We start from the raw sequence: 18,390 nt of genomic DNA, 5'->3' as shown, positions 1-18,390 counted from the left end.
CCCAAAATTCAATTAACCAATAAAAGAATGAGTTGGTTCGGGCTAGGCTGGTCCTAGATCTGTCTCAGGAATCAATACCTAGACTCAGCCCATCCTAATGGCCCAGGACCACTTGATCCTGAACTCGATCAGAGCCAGGACTATTGGGTCTTATATATATATAATATTTATTTTATTCTTCTAAATAAACTCTTCTAATAGTTTTTTTATACATTTGAAACACTAAAACTTATATCTTTATTGGTCTACTTCTAAATTTTTAGTACCTTAATTCATTAATACTCTTTGTGTTTTGTTTTTCATAATTTATTTTAAATTCTCTTTGAATTGATCATCATTTAAGTTTATTATTATAAGCGTGTTAGTCAAATAATTATTTAAATTTGTTATATATTCTTAACTATTATATGTCTATATATAAATTTTTGTGTAATTTAACTTATTATTTATTTATTTATTTTATAAGACAATTATAAATTTCAATAATTATTTATAAGAAAACCTCAACTTCATAGAAAGAAAATGATAAAACATACACATCGGGACTTAATGTGGACCTAATCTACGCCTCAATAGAACCAATTCATGGGCTGGACCTAGTGTAAAAAATAGACTCAATTGAAGGCCCACTTAGAGGCGTAGAACTCCCCCAAGACCAACCATGAACAATAGTGTGCAAGTCTGGACCGAACTTTTTTAGATTAGTCCGTGCAAATCCTGAGCTAACTCTGCCCACTGCGCAGCTTGATTAGGACACTGTAGTTATATAAAGAAAACAATACTAAAAAAATAAGCTTGCAAGATTAGAATAAACTAAACCAATTCTCAATACAACCCATTTTTGACGCATAGATTGAAAACCATTTCAAACCCAAATCATCTAAACCCGACCCAAATCATCCCATTCCGTCCATTTGCAATCTCTACCCTTTAAGTGACATGATCTAGGTCAAGAAACCTGTAATGGGATAAGAGAAATCACCTTATTTATGGTAACATGGGTAGTACCCATCAACTTTTTCTTGCAAAAGATCCACATTTCAGAGTACAGAGAAGGAAGTTTCAGGCAACAAAAAGAAACATTCAATGACAGTCTAATTCCAGGACGGTAAGGTCGTGCATTGAATATGCATCAATACTTGAAGTAATGAAAATATGAAGCCGGAAAACATATAGTAGCTGCTTATCACAAAGCTCATAATAGCTTTAGTCCCACAAACATGAAGCATCTTACACAAGTATGGGAGTATTATGTAGCATATGCGCAAGCCGCAAACAGGTTCGCTATTTATTTATATATACTAACCTACGCTGATGCACGGCAGCGCATTTAAGACAAGCAAACCAGTTATAAGCCCATGAAATCAAAGACACGCAGAAGTCTTCCAGGTAATGAGGTTTTCTGGGGACGCCATCCTTACATCTGGCTGTATGATTAAGAGCTCGCACCATAAACTCGAATTCTTTGTTCAATTGGAACCCGGCAGTATGGACATGTAGCTTTACCTTTCTTTCCATAATTGTCATTACAGTTTGCACAGATAACTTGATGAGCACAAGGAAGAAAAACGACGGATACCTCGTCTTTCATGCAAATCATGCATTCCCTATCGCAGCTGACCTCCTTCCCTTGAGAATCTTCCAGCTGATCGAGTTCATGGAGCAGTCTTGCGATGGTTTCTCCTTGGGGGTTTATGCCGTTGGAGTTTTCTGTCCATACATCATTAGATTGATTTTCCACCTCCGTGGATTGTGCAGACTCTTTAAGCCGTGCATATTCTTGCTCAAGGCGTAGGAGATCGTCTTTGTGGCGCTGGAAATCTATCTCTATCTTTAGGCGGAGCGCCTCAAGCTTCCTTTTGTTATTAGCCTCTGAAGCTTCTTTAAGGCGTCTCTCCTCCTCCAGCTGAGCAAGAACTAGTTCTTTGGCCTTCTGCTCCTGCCTCCACTTTGCCTTTCATACGGAAGTCCAAAAGCATGATATTATTGCTACTAAATTTGAGAAGCACAAGTTCATTATATATAAAGGTAGGTGGCAAAGATGGAGTATTGACCAATAGAGTCTATAGGAAAGAGAAAATAAGAAAGCAACAGATTCAGAAAGCTGGCTTCATTTTAACAAGTTTGTATAGCAACTACATTCCGGTAAATAGAAGGTGATTCACAAGACACAGAGCATATAAAGAAACAAGTATGTAATCTAGTGCAGAGTTAGTATAAACCTACACCAAGAGCAGGATATTTGTCCTTTAGGGATGTACAAACAGCAATGATAACTATTTCCCTAGATGCCAAAGCTAAGTAGGCAATTCATACAGCTGAAACATTAGAGAGTTAGAATAATAGGAAATACTGAATAGGAACATACCAAAGGCATCAAAAGAGAAACTAATATACATAAAGAGATGTTAACAAATAGCATGCACATGTTAAAAACCTAGTGAGTAAACTATTAAACAATTAAACAATTACCCAAAAAAAGAAGAATAAACAAATTAAATTCTATTATATGACCTTCAGTGAAGTGCCCGAATGAATAAAAAAAATCAATAGCTATTTTAAAGAATAGCAACTTCTGCAAAAAAAACAAAACAAAAAATCACTAGAGTAATATTAACAAGTTCATTGGACAAGTTAGTAAAATGGTTCAGCCGGGCATTAGGACAACAAGGAGAGAATGAGTTTCAAATTGTGAGTCTTTGTGCTGGAAAGCGAACAGAGTTTGAGTATGCTGTCAGAGTCTTGAACAATTATAGCAACTCTATTTAGTTAAAACTAAACTTCGAAGAAACTCACGGTTTGGTTGCATGGACTTTTAAATTTTAATTGAGACTGAAAGTATTAGCTCCCAAGATACCATCAATATGTTTACACTATATCACAATTGTTCAACCGATTTACTCCAGCATCGTTCTCCAAGCCCATCACTTAGTCTCAACAATTTTGAACCAGACAGGCCATTCCTTGAAAGTAAGACCAACGAACTATATAATAAAGAAAATAATACAACTGAACCTTCAATGGATTGTCTTTGTACTAGACATTCAGACCTATGAAGGTATGGTTTACGCAAAGGAGAATGCAATAGCAACTTTCACGGATAGTAACCAGGATGTGCATGTGTCGGCGCACACAGATGTGATTGCACGTGACTGCATGCATATCTCTACACTTATATGTTACTAATATTTCTGATCAGATATACATAGGATCATGCCCAAGTATAAAAACAATTTGTCAGGAATTTTATGAAGTACATATGAAATCCAGTAGATTCACAAATAATAAATAGAAGAAAAGGATGAATTCATGCTCAAAACCCTGCAAACACTTGCAGACAATGGAAAGATGCCAAACCAAAAGTTATTGCCACTACATAAATGGATGAAACACAAAATTTGGTGCATAATGGCATTGAACAAAATAACTAGCAGATAGAAGCACCTTCTGGTAAATGAAAATTGATAATCCAAATAACAATTTGAGTATGACATACCTCAGCTTCCTTTGTAGCAGCCTCAACCTGTGCCAACTCCTGCTGCAACTCTGAGATCTTCTGTTTCTCTGCTGCAATATCTTCCTGCATTTTAGTTTTCTGCTTCTCCCAGGCCAAAAGCTTCTTAAGGCACTTTTTCTCCCTTTTTGCAACTTCCAAACATGTCGTGACTGATTCAGATGCACTTAATTTAGATGCCTCCATCTCTGCTCTAATCTCTGCATTCTCAGTCTCAAGCTTCCGAACAGCAGCATTTGCACGGTCCACTTGACCACTTGCCATCCTCAAAGCATTCTCCATCTCAGTGAGCCTCTTCAGGGTGGTGTCTTCAAGGGTCTGTTTCCCCTTCTTCAGCCGCTGTGTTTCCTCTCTCTCCATTCTCAACATCTTAAGTTCAGTTAAATCATGGCTGAGCTTTCTTGCAGCTTGCATTGCCTTCTGGTGGGCCCACTCTTTACGTTCCTTCACCTGCTTCTCTAAGTCTTTTATCTGATGGATCAAACTTAGGATCATTTCATCTTTCTGATCCAACGATACTTGTTCTGTATTCTCATCAAGATTCAAGTCCCGAAACTTACTCATCACTGAGTTTACTACATCCTGATTCTTTGCATACTGGGATTCCTCACTGTGCCCAACAGGAACAGCAGATGTTGTACCAGACCCACTTGATGAATTCCCACCAGATAAAGAACTGGGACAAGCCTGTGATTGGTTATGAAACTGCTTCGAGTTTGCCCTAAATCCTGCAGCAAACATGGCAACATTCCTCTTCAACAGGCTCTTCATTGATGGACTAAGGTTAAATCTCTTTGGGCATTCAATTTCTCTCTGCAAAGCCATTTCCGATGCGTATGACAAAAACCCATTCATACCATTCATTGGGAACTCGGACGTCCCACTGTTCCCAAAGCCCCAACCGCTATGAAACCTACACAAGGCCGGGGCAACCCCTACAGGCCCTCCGTTACTAACAACTGCCTCTGGGGCCCCAATGCTGCTTGCCGAGGCACCCTCAGACCCATTGGCATTCCCATTCCCATTCCCACTGCTACTGCCACTGCCACTGGGTGATGGCAAAACTGGAATTTCCATCACACTAGCACGGCCGACATGGAGATCACTCATCAGCAAACACCACATAGCATCACCCTTACTCAAATGGGGCTTCACTTGTTGCAACAAACAAACCATTCCTGCAAGTGAATACTCCTCCAGCTGCCGCAAGTCTGCAAACGAAGGCTCAGGCTCCTCGCCACTTCCCCCACTGTTCCCACCACTATTCAAATAAGCCAAAGAATTATGCAAAATGTTAGTCAAAACATCCATCCCACCATAGCAATGCCCATTCCTCAAAATAGCCTTCAAAGCCACCTCCTCATCATAACCCAAGGCAATGAGCTTATTTATCGCTTCATTATATAAAAACTCCAAATTCTTCAGCAATATTTCCTCTAACTGTTCCTCAGTGCAGTATCCCCAGCCATTATCATCAAACACAGAATTTGGATTTGAGTTGGGCACTGACATGGGGTTCTGGGCCAACGCATTGAGTGCCATATGATAATTTTTGGGTTTAATTCCACTTTTCGCATTCCCTGATTTCTCCAAATTCCCATTTGTGTTAATGGTGGTAGAATGATCGGATTCGGGTTTTACAGATCGGGTCCTCCGATTAGTTCGGATGTGCTTCTCTCTAACAGTGCAGCCCATTCCACCAAATTTCCTAATTCGATTAATTAAATAAACAAAGAACAATAACCCTATCAAAAAACCGAAAATCAAAACAATTAATCAGCTGCACATACACGTACAAACAACATGGATATATGCATAAGCGGCGAGCGAAAAAGCCACAGACGGAGACTTACAGATAGGAGGATGATTCCGATCGAGGGCTCGATCAAAGAAATTCTATGTGAGTTGCAGAGATTTTGTGATTGGCGGTAGTGAAGGAGGGTATGGTTTAGGAGGTTGTAATTTGTAGCAGCTGCCAAACCGAATGGGCTCTGTTTCGGATCCAAATCCGGGTGGGTCTCAAAACTGAGAAATCACAAATTTTATTTTTCAAATTTTTTTATATAAATTAACTTATCATATTATATATATTAAATTACGACCAACTTTATGTTAAATTATAATAATTTTTTTTATAATTATAAATACCTTCTCATTTAAAATTATAAATTTTCTCTAAAATTAATAATCGTACAACAAATACCTTCTATAATGAGCAGTTACGTTGAGTATTTATAACATAACAATTAATTCTAAAGGCGTATTTAAAATTGTCAAATAACGAGGAGCATTTCTAATTATAGAAAAATTTAGGAGAATATATTGTAATTTTACCTATATATATATATATGAAAATCAAACTTTTATCTCAAATAATATAACATAGTTTTGTAATTGTAGGTAATGTTCAGTCAATTTACATATTATATTTAAGAGTATCTGCAATTTAAATATTTATTATATTTGTTTAATACAAATGAAAAAGAAAATAAAAAAAAGTTATTAAAACTAGTACCATGAATTGATTTTTAAGAGTTAATTGCAGTTAGCTTTTCTCTGAAAATATAAAATTACATTTTTCTTTAAAAACAAATTAAAATTCCCTTAAAAAATATTTATATTTGATCCCCTTTTGTTTAGATTTAAACAAAAGATGCTGACATTAGTAAAAAAAAAGTACATTATTTCTAATTTTGGCATCATTTAATATTCCAAATATATATATTTTACTTATAAAGAGATAAATATAATATATGTACATGGAGTGAGGTTAACATCATTATATATATTTTTTTTATAAAGTCAAAATTATTACGTAAAAATATTAAATGAATGGTAAAATTAAAAAAGTATATAATTATATTTTACTAACATCAATATTTTTTGTCCAAACTCTAATAAAAGGAGATTATATGTAAATAATAAATTTTCAAACAAAGTATAAATATAATTTTAGTTATTCGAGAACACAATTTTATAGGGGTCTGAGTGTACTTAACCCAATTCTAAATACGCGTAATAAAGAATTATATAATAAAAAAGGATATATGTAGAAAAAGATAAGTATAAATTTTAAAATTTTAAGCTTTAATAAATAATATAATGTAGATAATTTATTCCAAACATGAACCGGGTCATGGATCCAAAGGTATATTATGGGCTGAGAACTTAATTTCGGGCTAACAATTCTAAACTATGTACATAAATTTTTGGTTTTGGTTTAATTTGTACAGCATTTGATGTTTGATTGACTGTAAAATTCAATTGCCTTTTTGATTGATAGAAAAAATAGAAGAAATATTAGTAACGGGGTACTCTCTATTTTTTGAAATTTATTGTCCGTCAAACAGAATGAATCATGTCACGTTTTTAATAGAACGTACCACAATACAAGGACTATGATAATTTATTAGTTTGTCATAGTCCTAAAATATATCATAATTTAAATTTATTGCTCAATATAAGTAACTCTATATTACATAAAATAATTATATAGATGAATGAATAATTCGTAATGGATTTTGGGAAATATTGATATAAGTATAAAAGAAAAGATTTTGTGGTCGTAATATTTAGTACGCTACATCTGTGAGGGGAAATAGGAAAAAAAATTCATTGAAAATTGATATAAGTCTAAGGAGGTAGATTGTTTTATTTTAAGAAACATACGGGATAAATTGCTATTCACCCTTTAATTAGTGTACATGTGAAGCTAATCCTTTCTCGGTACAAAAAAATGAATTTTTCATGATAAATAAATATTTAGAATTATATCCTTTTCAAAACAATGTAATTTACGTTCAATGGAGCAAAGTATGATCAAATCGAATTTTTTATTTTAAATTTGATTGCATTTACTATATATACGTTTCGTGTACAAAGATGATATTACTTATTTTATTTAAGGGACGATTTTATATACATGACATTTGTACTGTAACATTTGGAACAAAAAAAATTCATTAAATTGGAATTGGATGATGGGCACTGATATAGTGATGATTGTTGCCAACTTAATTTAACAAAATTATGTAATCACACCAAAAAAATCTGAAACTTTTATTACTCCACTAATTAATTAATTAATTAATTGTCCGCAATAAAATTACAATTAATACCATTTTATGTCTTGCTCCTGGGCAGTGGGCACTAAAGATCTATAAATGATTATTTTCCTAGTTTTGGGATTTGAAAAATGTTATAAATTCCATAGCCTTTCAAGAATTTAATTACATAATATCCCAAAATTTTAATAATGTAAAACAACATATTTTCCCCTATGTATATATATACCCACACAAATGCTATCCCTCCAAAAAAAAAATAAAAAAATAAATTATAAATACTCATTACTAAGATGGCCACTACCAACTTTTGTTTTCTCTTTATATTCATTCTTGTCTTGGGTAAGAGTTCTTTCTTTTGATTATGTTCATTCAGTAGAATCACAAATTATTCATGTAAATATATATATATATATATATATATATATTTCATCATACACGAAAAATTGCAAGTGTTTTTTTTAGATTTAAAATCACGAAACATACTAAAACCTGAACCTATAGTTCTTATTGATTTTCAAGACAAGCGCAACAGCTTGTATATAAATGTAAATTTCATTATACATATCGATGTTTTGTCTTGATGAGGCGTTAAATTGATAAAATGGCATTCGCCACTCCTAAATTTAATCAACTTTTTTTAAGAATTTTACATCGTCAACTTTTTATTACAAATTTTCAAATTATTACTTGTTTTAAAAAAACATAGACAAATGGATTCTAGGCCTCAGTCAAAGAACCATATAATTTCATTAAACATCGGTGGGCATTGATAATTTTTCAATTAATAACAGGATACATATATATATATATGTATATAATCATGTTAAATTTTAAAAAAAGCTTGTTGTATAATTTACTTTATATATATATATATATATATATATTCGTCAGAACGAATGTTGTTTTATTTTTAGTAATTAACGTTATTGATGACTACAGTTATAGGTAGTGATATGGGAGAAATGGTGGACGGTAGAGAGGTGATTTCAGGGCTAACGCCGGTGAAGGATGGGATCTGTCGATATGGGTATAAAGCATGCACAAGAGATCTTACTGATGAAAAGTGCGTCGCCTTCTGCAAGAAAGTATATGGAGCATCAGCACAAGGCGGGTGTGAAACCAACCCTGGATCTCCAGCTAGATACTGTTTTTGCTCTATACCATGCTGATTTCCTTCACATTGTTGTCCTAAAACGGATCTATCAAATAATAATTATCACTGTTTTTGCTCTATTCCATACCTTTCATTAGTTTATAATTAAGTATGTGAAAGACAAGACGTATTTATTTGATACTTATAAATTTAAGAACGACAAAAAATAAATAAATAAACAAAAATATGCCATAACGTACGTAACTAATTCATGAGTATGATATAATTTACGAGGTGACTTACGTCGTGTGTTCCCTTTGATATTTGACATATATCAAATAAAATTATCTATACCCCGTTTTAAGGTTGTCAAGATGGGTTTAGAGCCATGGATTCAATCCAATCCAACTCGTTTTGGGTCGGATTGGATTAGTTGTAATTTGAAATAAGTTGATATGAGTTAAATAAAACTATATTTTATATGAGTTGGATATCGGCCTAACATGGGTTGTTAATGAGGCTTATATGAATTCAATCCATAAAAAAGAAAAAAAAAAATTGACAAGAACCCACCCGTCTTCTCTTTCTCTAGGAACACGCACGTTGTTCTCACACACTCCTCTTTAACCTGAACCAACCCCGACCATTTGCCACCCCTACCCCTTTTGATAATAATGTATGTCTAACTATTGACCCATTTTATTAGCTTCCGTTAGAGTATTTATCCAACTTTTATATATTGAATTGCCCAAAGTGTCTTTCTGGATCATAAATTATATTTTTATTTATTTATTTTTATATATATCTTTAGTAACATCAATCTAACATTATGTAGTCTTAATATTTTTTTCAACTTTTTAAAAAATTAAAATTTCAGCAAGGATAAAATTTTCATAATATGGGGGGAGGTATTGATAATTTCTAAACAACTTATCCTACAAAACACAATTTTCATTCTATTACAACTTCTCCTACAAAAAACTATCACAAAAAAATTCAATCCAAATATATTTGCATTCTATCACAGTCTTCTCATACAAGATATTATTACAAAACACAATTCTATCATATATTTTCATTCAAGAACTTAAAAATATAAATCCAAATATATTTTTGTTTCGCATAGAACTTGATACAAAAATAAAAATTCACTTGAAAATACTGCAAAAATGAAAATTGAGAATGAAAACAAAACCAAACAAGTCACCAGGTTAATCAACATTCATCATAGTTTTAGCTATGATCAAAATATTTTTCGTGATTTTTAATTGTGACTAGTTTTTCACCTGTAAAAACAAAGGGTAGTAGCTGTTGCACAATTATGGTATTAGTTGTCATAATTTTTACTTTTAATTATGATAATTAACCATAAAAAAAGTCATATTTTTTTTAATTTTTCTATCGACACCATCAACGTCGAGCAAACAAATCAATATAAAAACTTCACAAACTTAAATAAGTACTTATAAATTGAGTTGAATCCTTTAATCTAAATGTTATTCATACTTCACCTTATACTTTATGTGTTTGTTGTACTTTAACGCCCCTTTACTTTGATATATTAGTCTGTATAAGAAAATTGATATTTATTTTCTTGTATAAGGCCCTGTATAAATTCCAAGCCCGATATTATTTACTATTTTACTTATATAACTCATCACACCTCAAGAGGTGTGATTAATTTAATACAAGGCTGGCCATTTTTTCATCCTTCTTCAAGCTTGTTAGTCCGTCTGTAAGTAACTTTCTTGCCTCTATTTTTTTTTTTAAAAAAAAAAAAAACTTACCTGTAGCTTAAAAATGAAAGATCGAAGTTTTGGTGAATTTTCGAGACCCATTTTTTTTATATTTTTTTTCGTTACCATCATTTTATTATTAATTTCTATTTTTTTTATTACATTTGGGTGCTGAAGGTGAAACCTCAGTTCGAATTAAGTCAAGGTAACTTATTCTTATTTTTTCATAATTTATTTATATAAAATGAAGGCCCTTTTTTTAATTTTTCTAGAATTTATATTAAAACATTTCTTGTTTGTTTTTGTAATACATATTCCTGTTTCTGTTTAGAAAACTACCCGTTAGATTTTTACAGAAATTATGCTTGTTCATAAGTTGGCTTTGTTCCATGTCGATGCTTGATTTTGTTGATATGCTCAAAGCCGCGTTATGTATGTTGTTTTTGTCTTAAGAATTTTGTTGCAAGAATTTTCTATTGTTGTTGCTTGAATTTTCTATTTTGTATATAGTATGTAGGTATTTATTTTAATAGATATTTCATTTATATATATATATATATATAATTTATGATACTTACATGATACACATTTTCCGCATATTACATGACATGTCACAACGGTATTGCCACACAAATAAAATTCAGAAGGATTCTATTGCTCGAATTTTCTCCAATTGAATCATATTTTTTCGACCAATCACTACTTCGCGAGTTTGACATTATAACCGAAGTTGTAACATAAATCTCTTATACGGCTCCTTGATGGTAACTTATAACTTCAAGTCAACAACATAATATATGTACTTCAAAGAAACTTTGTTAACTTTGGGAAAAGAAAAAAAAAATATCAGCAACTTTGTTTAGTTAAACCTACGTAAGTACTATATGCAACTTATCTTAATACAATAATGAATTTTTGTAGTTAAAAATAAATTGATGCAAAAATTTAGTTTATTTATAATGACAAAAGTATTCGACGTGGCTCTTAACTATAGCAAAAACATTCACCACGGCTTTTAGCCATGACAAACGTTTCAACCACCTTGGCAGAAACCACGAACAGTAAATGTTGCGTGGTTGTAGTTAATGATTGTTTACTATGGTTTATTTCTTTTTAGCCGTGATAATTAACTATAATTAAATGTTATATTTCTTCTAGTGTTAGGATTAATTTCTTTTTTGAGACAATATAATTTACGTTTAATGGAACAAGATATGACCAGATTTAATTTTCTATTTCGAAATTCGTTGTATTTTCTATTTCATTTAGTATATATACTTTACATGTACAAAGATTATATTATTTATTTTATTTATAAAAAGATTTTACACATAATATGTTTACATTAATCACAATATAAGATGCGAGTAACATTTGGAACAAACAATTCACTAGATTGGAATTGGATAATGGGCATTGACATAATTAATGATGATTGTTGCCAACTTATTTTAACAAAATTATGTATCACACCAAAAAATCTGAATTTTAAAATTACTCCATTAGTTAATTAATTAATTAATTATCCGCAATAAAATTCCAATAATTACAATCTATACCATTTTATGTCTTGCTCCTGGGCAGTGGGCACTAAAGATCTATAAATGATTACTTTCCTAGTTTTGGGATTTGAAAAATGTTATAAATTTCATAGCCTTTCAAGAATTTAATTACATAATATCCCAAAATTTTAAAAATGTAAAACAACACATTTTCCCCTATATATACCAACACCCACACACAAATGCTACCCCTCCAAAACAATAGCAAAAAACAAAATAAATTAGAACTCATTACCAAGATGGCCAGTGTCACTACAAACTTTGGTGTTCTCTTTGTTTTCATTTTTGTCTTGGGTAAGATCTCTGTCCTTCTGATTTTATTCTGAACGATCGTAATTGTTCATGAATTCATCGTACACGAAGAAGCACAAGTGCTTTTCCGGACATTCAAAATCTCGAAACCTGCTAAAAATTAAATCAGTAATTCTGTTTTGTCCCGTTTGCCACTCCTAAGCTTATTTATTTGCATTTTTATAATATGTATACGTCGGACGAATAAATAATATATATTACTAATAAATGTGTTTGATGAATGCAGTTATAGGTAGTGATATGGGAGAAGTGGTGGAAGGTAGAGGGGTGATCTCGGGCAGCCATACGCCGGTAAAAGATGAGGTCTGCCGATATGCTCATGGAGCATGCACAATAAAGTTTACTGATCTTGAGTGTCTTGCCTTCTGCAAGGGTTACTATGGACGATCAGCACAAGGGGGGTGTGAATGGAACCCTGGATCTTCAGCTAGATTTTGTTTTTGCTATATAAAATGCTGACCCTCAAATCTTGTCTTGTACAAAAAGGGATCTATCAAATAATAATTTTGCATATCCATTTGATGACTACTTATTTTCTGCAAGACCTTTCATTAGTTAATTAAATATGTGAAATGAAAAGACTTATACATATAAGGTGAATTATAAATACAGGCTCGTTGTTTGAGAAATTGTTGATACCTTTTCTGATAATAACGTTCGCCCAACAATTGATCTATTCCATTAGCTTCCGTTTGGTTTTGTATCCTATATTTGTATTATTTTTCTAAAAAAATTATAATAACGTCCGTCCAACATTTAATTTTTTTCTATATATTTTTTAAAAAAATTAAAGTTTGAACAAGACTAAAATTGACATTTTCGCCTTACCGTCCAAGGCTTGCATAGTCTATGTCATATATCATGGAGAGCATCAATATTTACTATAATTTTAACTACGGTAATGAACCATGACAAAAATGTTATATTTCTTTTAGTGATACCGTCAACCTTAGTCGAACAAATCATAATTTAGAGTTGAATAACTTTAATATATAAATGTTATTCATACTTTGAGTTATACTTTGCCTTTGTTGTTCTTAATGAATACTATACTCTAACAAAAGATTTATTATTTTTTTATTTCTAAATTCTTCATCTGTAAATTTGAATTATATTTTATTAAATAACAAAAAATTTCAAAATTTTCAAGTATTAAGTCATTTAAAATTCTCTCTTCAAATTCTTCTCTCAAATTTAAATCCATCAATTTAAATATAACTTTAATGTTCTTAAATTGCCGATATTTTTATAGTAGATATCCAAAAATTCCAACTAAAATTATGAGACATGATTATGTATGCACGTACAAGTAGACATGTTTTCACAATGCAATTTAATTTCCCCCACGTAAGAGATTTCTATCACACATGTTTGTGGACCGTTACGTTCTTCATTTTTTAGTATGTGTGGCATATCAAAATTTGTGTGTATTTAATTTAAAATATTAAAATTCAATTATTACATTTGTTCAGTATATATTTTAATTAAATAATAAAAAATATGAAGAAGATAGAGATTGTGAATAGTTATTTAGAGAAAAGTGAGAGAAGAAAAAATATGGAAGTTAAGAGAGAAAAAAATGGAGGCTGAGAAAAAAGAAAAAAAAACATATTAAAATAATTAAACAAAATAAAAAATAACAGATCGATAAAGGGAGAGACACTATCGAGGTGCTCTCCATATAATATAGTATAGATATATAATTCTTTTTTTTTTCTTTTTTGAGGTGGGGGTGGGAGGGACTTTGCCGCATGCCCATACATATCAAACTTCAAATTTGTTCATGTGTCATGTTGATTTCGTAGTTTAGATTAATTGGTTTTTCTTTAACTTTTTAAGATAGTATTTTGATTTTGTATTTTTTTAATTAATTTTGGTAATTTTAGTCTTTTTTTTTTTGCCAGAGTTCACCATTCTTACCAAAAATGCATGTGCATCTAATGAAATTGGGGTTATTGTTCCTACTGATTCATTTTTTCCAACATTTTTGCTCTTTAATTTTTTTAATTAAGGTGGTATTTTGATCCTGCATCTTTTTAATTTTTGTAATTTTAGTTATTTTTGTTTTCGAAGTTCACCTTCACCGGCAAAAGGGTGAATTTCGATAAAGAAAAAAAAGAATAAAATTACAAAAATTAAAAAGATATGAGATCAAAATACTATCAGAGAAAATTAAAGAATAAAAAAAATAAATAACCTAAGTGAAAAAAACGTGTTTAACCACGTACGTTATGATTGTTTATCCAAAAGAATTGCAGCGCCACGAATCAACAATACTAATGTTTAGCTAATAAACTATCATTTGATATCTCTAATAAATTAAAGGGATAAATTACAGTGAGCTTTTCTAAAATTTGATGTAATTACAAATAATCTCTCATTGTTTGAAACATTATCAATAACCTTTGATATTTGTTGAAATTATGGAATTCTTAATTAGACAGAGACATGTAATTATCCACTTTTCTCTTGTATTAAAAAAATTGCAAAAAAAGAGGAAAAATTTGTCCACATAATATAGAAAAAAATTTAAAAAAATAATTGATTATGTTTTACCGTCTGTAAGGGCATAATAGTCAGTTCACTAAAAAAATAGATGAAAACTTAACAAAAACTAACAGACTGTGCCAGTTGTTGGACAACTGTTAAAATCAAAGGACAAAATGTTTGTAATATCCCAAACAATGAGGGAATATTTATGAATATGTTACGTGAGCTTATCGTAAGTTACCTTAAATTAAATTTAATAAATATATAAGGTAAGTAAATTACACTTTATTTTCATTGTCTCTAACATTTTTTAGTAGATCCAATAAATCTTAGTATAATTTACACTAACTTGAAGAAAATTACATATTGAAAGAATAAATATTCATGTCACATTGTTAACAAAATTTGGCTAATTTTTGAAATCTTCAAAGTACAGTTACTTTTTCTTCACTACTATATATATAAGAAGGATTGTAGTTAGAAATATAAGTGATTGTGTTTATTTTACTTCATAATATATAGCATATATGGCTATTCGGTGTTTGAGTGTTTTGATTTTCCTAACCTTCATTTTAGCACCAGGTACATTATTTCTTCTATATATATATTCCAACTTCCATATATCATTACATAAGGTCTAATTAATGCACAATCAAAATAAATAAATAAACTTAAATTGTTCCGAAATATTTAAAATAATTACATGTTTTATTGATGGAGGCGTGTCGTTACCTTCATTTGGTATAAATAATATATAATTAAAGGGGAAGATTTATAATATAATTAATATTTGGTTGGTGAAATGTGTGTGGAATAAAATGGGCTTAAATATTTTCATTTTTTTTAAAAAAATAAATTATCACTTTAATCAATTTGCTTTATCAATATTCTTTTTAGTTATTCACATTCGAAGTTATCTAATTCTATGGATTTTGATAAGTTATTCATATTACCTGCATCATTTTTTGTTTAATTAGTATAATGTCGTATTAATATTTTATATATTTACTTGGAATTGACCTAAAACAAAACTTTTAACATATTGTCTTATCTATGTTTATGTTGCGTATTAAACTTTTATTTTACCGCGGGGCAAAATGCTATATAAATTACAATAAGAAGTAACTAAAATGAATCATACATTGAGGTATATGGCTATTAGAGACCAAAAAAACAAAAGTATAAGGCTATTTCATCCAATTAGGAAGAATTTTCAAAATTAGAAGGGTGTTTGAAGGGTTTATTAGTATATAGATATGTTTTTATGGTCGAACCAAATTAATTATAGAGCAAGTGTATCACACTTACTATAAATGTGATTGTTCACTTTTCCTAAACTATCCACCAATCGCACGGCAGTTGTATTGTACTTGCCATATGATTGGTTCAGATTTGATTGAATCGAGTGTGGATTAAAATTTCCTAGTATGGAATAAGAGGGCAAGCTGAAGTGAATTTAATCCCTGCTGTTATTTTTTTTCACATGTACAAGTAGGACATCAGAGGATACAAGTGGCAGATGGTAGAGTTCGCAGTCCTCCAACACAATCACTGGGCACAAAGCCCTCGAGCATATACTCGAACGGTAAGTGTAGTATCACGTTGGGCAAATGCGGCAAACCTCTCAATAAGCTTGGTATGCAAAGTACCGCTTTTATTACTAGGGTTATCAATACTTTGCTAGAAGGAAGCATATTGATTATGGATTACTTTGTGTGATGCATATCGGTTAAGATAAATACATCTACACCTCTTGAAGTTACACCTACATAAACACCGTCTGCCCTTTTCAAAACTATAGGTACACCTCTTGAAGGTTGTTTGTGTAGTTTCGACATTGAATAAGAATTATACTTGTATTTACAACTACAAAATCAAGGGATTACTTATAATTTTGTAAAAGATATGGAGTATTTGTGTAATTAAACCTTAGGTGGATAATTATATTTACACCCTCTGATCTACGATCCATTTGTGCAAACCATCCTTGTCTTATGTGTAATTATAGAAACCACCATTGACATCCAAAAAAAGGCATTGGTAGTTTGTGTGATGATGTTGATATTTTTGGGGGATGTATGTATAATATTTCAAAAGGCATGGGTAATTTTGTATTAATGATGTTGATATTTGTAGTGCATATGTAATTTTTCAAAAAGTATGGATAATTTGTATATATAAATAAGTTGATGTTTTACGTGCAGAAAACAAATTAATGCAACGAGTAAAAGATGCTGGAAGTCCTTCTTCGGTGCTCAGATGTACTATTAATCTCGGGGTGTGCGACCTGACTATAAGCGAAGAGGATTGTCTATATATGTGTGTCGGTAATTATGCACATAAACATCCGCGGTCATTTTGTTACCAGCCTCCTGAAACTAAATATACATATTGTTTGTGTGAATATGATTGCTATAAAAAAATATAAATATTAGTATTAGAAACTATATATTGCAATATGTAATTCGTAAATGAATAACAAATAAATCAATAAAAATGATCCTCCCATTGTGGCTTTTGGTTTCTATCATCTTTAGTTTGAAATTATTACTATAATTTATTTATATAAATTATTCATGTCTTCTACGTAATTATAAAAATCACAACAAAAAATAAGAGGAGTTTGTGGAATGATGTCGATGTTTTTTAGGGGTGTATATATTCTCAAAAAATAGGGGATACTTTGTGTAAAATGATGTTAACATTTCCTACAGGTGTATGTATGATTTTTTAAAAAATATGAGTGATTTGTGTAAATAAACTATAGATGAATGGGTATTCTTATTTTTTGTGTGTGGAGTCTATTATATTATATCATAGTTGCAATGTACGTAATGTAAGAAAAGGGCGCAGCGGGCGACCGTCGCCCTCGGAGTCGCCCATTGCAGCAATGACCGAACCTCTAGGCAACATTGTCGCCCAAATCTATTTTCAGTCTGGAATGAGGGTAGGCTGCTGGGGCAATCACGAGCCTTTTTTGAATTCAATTTGTAGTCCTTTTGTTAAATAATAATTTTACTTTTATCAACTATAATTATACATATAATATAATCATATTCAACGTATTTTTCAACTCATGTCTAAAGTCGCGTAGGATTAAAAATTCCCATAAAAATTCAATTGGTATGTCTTGTCATTTTTCTGATTAAAAATCAAAATTTCGATCACCGCAAGAATAAATTTCATCCATTTTAAAACTTAAAGGACTTAATAAAGAAAAGGGAATAGTTACAAGACTAAAATTAATATGGGCATACTTAGCGAACTAAAAAATAATTTTTTCATATTAAATTTCTTCTAGTGATAATATTTACCTTATCATCTAAATATACATATAATTATATCATATATCAAGAGTTTATCGGTAATTTTTTGAACATGTGTGATTATATTTCAGTTTTGGTATAAATTGACTACAATTGACGAGTTATTCTTCTACATTATAATGGATACGTCTTAATATCCATGGTAACTCAATATACTACCAAAAAAAGAAAACATATCTACATTATAAATAATTACAACTTTAAAATAATAAAAAATTAATATTATATATCACGATCATACAAAATCAATGCGAAAACTTATATCTTGTTTGGTTCATTTTCAAAAGACT

General features: G+C 30.9%; 1 protein-coding gene and 1 long non-coding RNA gene across 3 annotated transcripts; one reads left to right on the top strand and one right to left on the bottom strand.

The window, feature by feature from the left end:
• Positions 1–1,098: 1,098 nt before the first annotated feature.
• Positions 1,099–5,523, bottom strand: LOC105164108 (MND1-interacting protein 1). Of its 2 annotated transcripts, none has more exons than XM_011082678.3 (3): positions 5,368–5,523; positions 3,497–5,222; positions 1,099–1,954 (listed from the first exon to the last, which is right to left on the bottom strand). In XM_011082678.3, the coding sequence occupies exons 2-3, from the start codon at positions 5,207–5,209 to the stop codon at positions 1,436–1,438; spliced, it is 2,232 nt and encodes a 743-aa protein (XP_011080980.1). In that variant the 5' UTR covers positions 5,210–5,222; positions 5,368–5,523; the 3' UTR covers positions 1,099–1,435. The 2 variants fall into 2 exon arrangements, with proteins under 2 accessions (XP_011080980.1, XP_011080981.1); XM_011082679.3 differs by having other exon boundaries at positions 3,497–5,259; positions 5,368–5,516.
• Positions 5,524–15,269: 9,746 nt separating this feature from the next.
• LOC105164233 (uncharacterized) lies at positions 15,270–17,274 on the top strand. Its single transcript, XR_016066237.1, has 3 exons — positions 15,270–15,356; positions 16,270–16,359; positions 16,979–17,274. It is a non-coding gene; the product is annotated as an uncharacterized LOC105164233 (long non-coding RNA).
• Positions 17,275–18,390: the final 1,116 nt, after the last annotated feature.

The sequence above is a fragment of the Sesamum indicum genome, linkage group LG6, assembly GCF_026168435.1.
Source record: "Sesamum indicum cultivar Baizhima isolate 11 linkage group LG6, ASM2616843v1, whole genome shotgun sequence".
NCBI lineage: Eukaryota > Viridiplantae > Streptophyta > Magnoliopsida > Lamiales > Pedaliaceae > Sesamum > Sesamum indicum.
This window is presented reverse-complemented; position numbering and strand designations above follow the sequence as displayed.